The 1,771-nt window shown below is 42.9% G+C and overlaps 1 protein-coding gene across 1 annotated transcript in view; it reads left to right on the top strand.

The window, feature by feature from the left end:
• LOC118407289 (pre-mRNA-processing-splicing factor 8) overlaps positions 1-1,771 on the top strand; it is a 38,021-nt gene that overhangs the window by 25,828 nt on the left and 10,422 nt on the right. Inside the window, exons 30-33 of the mRNA XM_035807746.1 lie at positions 412-416; positions 501-692; positions 1,121-1,229; positions 1,612-1,740. Coding sequence (XP_035663639.1) covers positions 412-416; positions 501-692; positions 1,121-1,229; positions 1,612-1,740 — 435 coding nt within the window. The remainder of the gene's footprint in view (positions 1-411; positions 417-500; positions 693-1,120; positions 1,230-1,611; positions 1,741-1,771) is intronic.

Raw genomic sequence — 1,771 nt, forward strand, 5'->3', positions numbered from 1 at the left:
TCACTTTTTTTTTTTTTTTATCAGTACAAAAGGACCTGAATATTTACATCATGCTGATGATATACGGCCCATACGATACAAAGTAAAGCAGTCATACGTCACATTTACATTACAGTAGCCTCGAACATTAAGCACACACTTAAAAAAATCTTCTCGTCTGAAACCAAACTACCCTTGCTCTCCACAAATGGCTGGGTTGTTAGGGTTCAATTCCTGGCATTCTTGGCTTGACATGGTAAAAGCACTTAAATATTTGACTTTCCTCCCTTCACCTAGGTATAAAATGGTTACCTGAACTTCATGTAGGTAATAGAGGTAAAAGGCAGTGGAAGGAGAAAAATGGACTCAAGTTTCTGAACTGAAGTTCACAACTGAAGTCCTGAGCAATCCACTGCTTCTATCCAATTTCAGTGTTGGTAATCACTGAATTTTTGTTCTTGATTTTGCCAGTACACAGCAACATATCCTTAAGGGTAAACATGTTTGTTTTCTGTTGCCAGGGATACGATGGACAGCACAACAACGCAGAAGTACTGGCTGGACGTGCAGCTGCGGTGGGGCGACTACGATTCCCACGACATCGAGCGCTACGCCCGCGCCAAGTTCCTGGACTACACGACGGATAACATGAGTATCTACCCCTCACCGACGGGCCTGATGATCGCCATCGACCTGGCGTACAACCTGCACAGGTGGGGTTGTTTTCTTTGTTTTTTTTGTTTTGTTTCTTCTTTTCCTTTATTTGTTAAAAGACTGTCTTTAGAATAGTCCACGTCTTTCCAATAGTTCCAGTCTTTCTTATATCGGAAAGCCTGCCTAAGTAATGTTGCGTATTCATGTGTTCAACTACCATATCTCTTTCCTAAAGAACTTTGTGCTAAGTAGGGAAAGGAGTACGCATGTTTCTAAAGTTGTCGTCTTGACCTGTGACCTGCCTTCTGACCCTGCGATACAGCAGGGGGCTAGTCCATTGGTAGGGGGTGTATATACAACTACCGTACACTTTATCATAAATGCTGAGGGGAGAAAGCTGTGGTCACCATTTCTTAATATAGACCTTATCTTGTCTTTTCCTTGCTGACCTGTGACCTGACCTATGACCTGCCCTCTGACCCTTTAGCGCATACGGGAACTGGTTCCCGGGGTGCAAGCCGCTGATCCAGCAGGCCATGGCCAAGATCATGAAGGCCAACCCGGCGCTGTACGTGCTCAGGGAACGGATACGGAAGGTTTGTTATTTGTTTTTTTAACATTTATCTATTCATGAGAAGCTCAAATGGGCCTGCAGGCCGCTTTTCATTGAGGTCCTGAGGGGGGTAAGAGTGAGATAAAAATATAACAGAGATACAGATTTCATCGAGTCCTAATAAATCTATCAACAAATATTACTACATGCACAAAACATTAGTAGAGCAAAAGCTCAGCATTCATAGTCCGTGTCTTTTCGTTTTGGTCATTTCTTTTACTTCAAGAGTCTCTAAAAGGAATTTTACAGCATGAAGACATTATTCTTAGACAAAAATAGAGTAAGGTAATTTGTCTCGGGCTGATAGCTGTATGCTACCGATAATAACGTTGTTTACCCGTTTTTTTTAACTATGACTTCTACAGGGCCTCCAGTTGTACTCCTCAGAACCCACGGAGCCGTATCTCTCCTCCCAGAACTACGGAGAACTCTTCTCCAACCAGATCATCTGGTTCGTGGACGACACCAACGTCTACAGGGTCACCATTCATAAGGTTTGTGTAGTAGAACTCACTTTCTTATCAT

Source organism: Branchiostoma floridae, unplaced genomic scaffold (assembly GCF_000003815.2).
Source record: "Branchiostoma floridae strain S238N-H82 unplaced genomic scaffold, Bfl_VNyyK Sc7u5tJ_1189, whole genome shotgun sequence".
In the NCBI taxonomy this organism is placed as follows: domain Eukaryota; kingdom Metazoa; phylum Chordata; class Leptocardii; order Amphioxiformes; family Branchiostomatidae; genus Branchiostoma; species Branchiostoma floridae.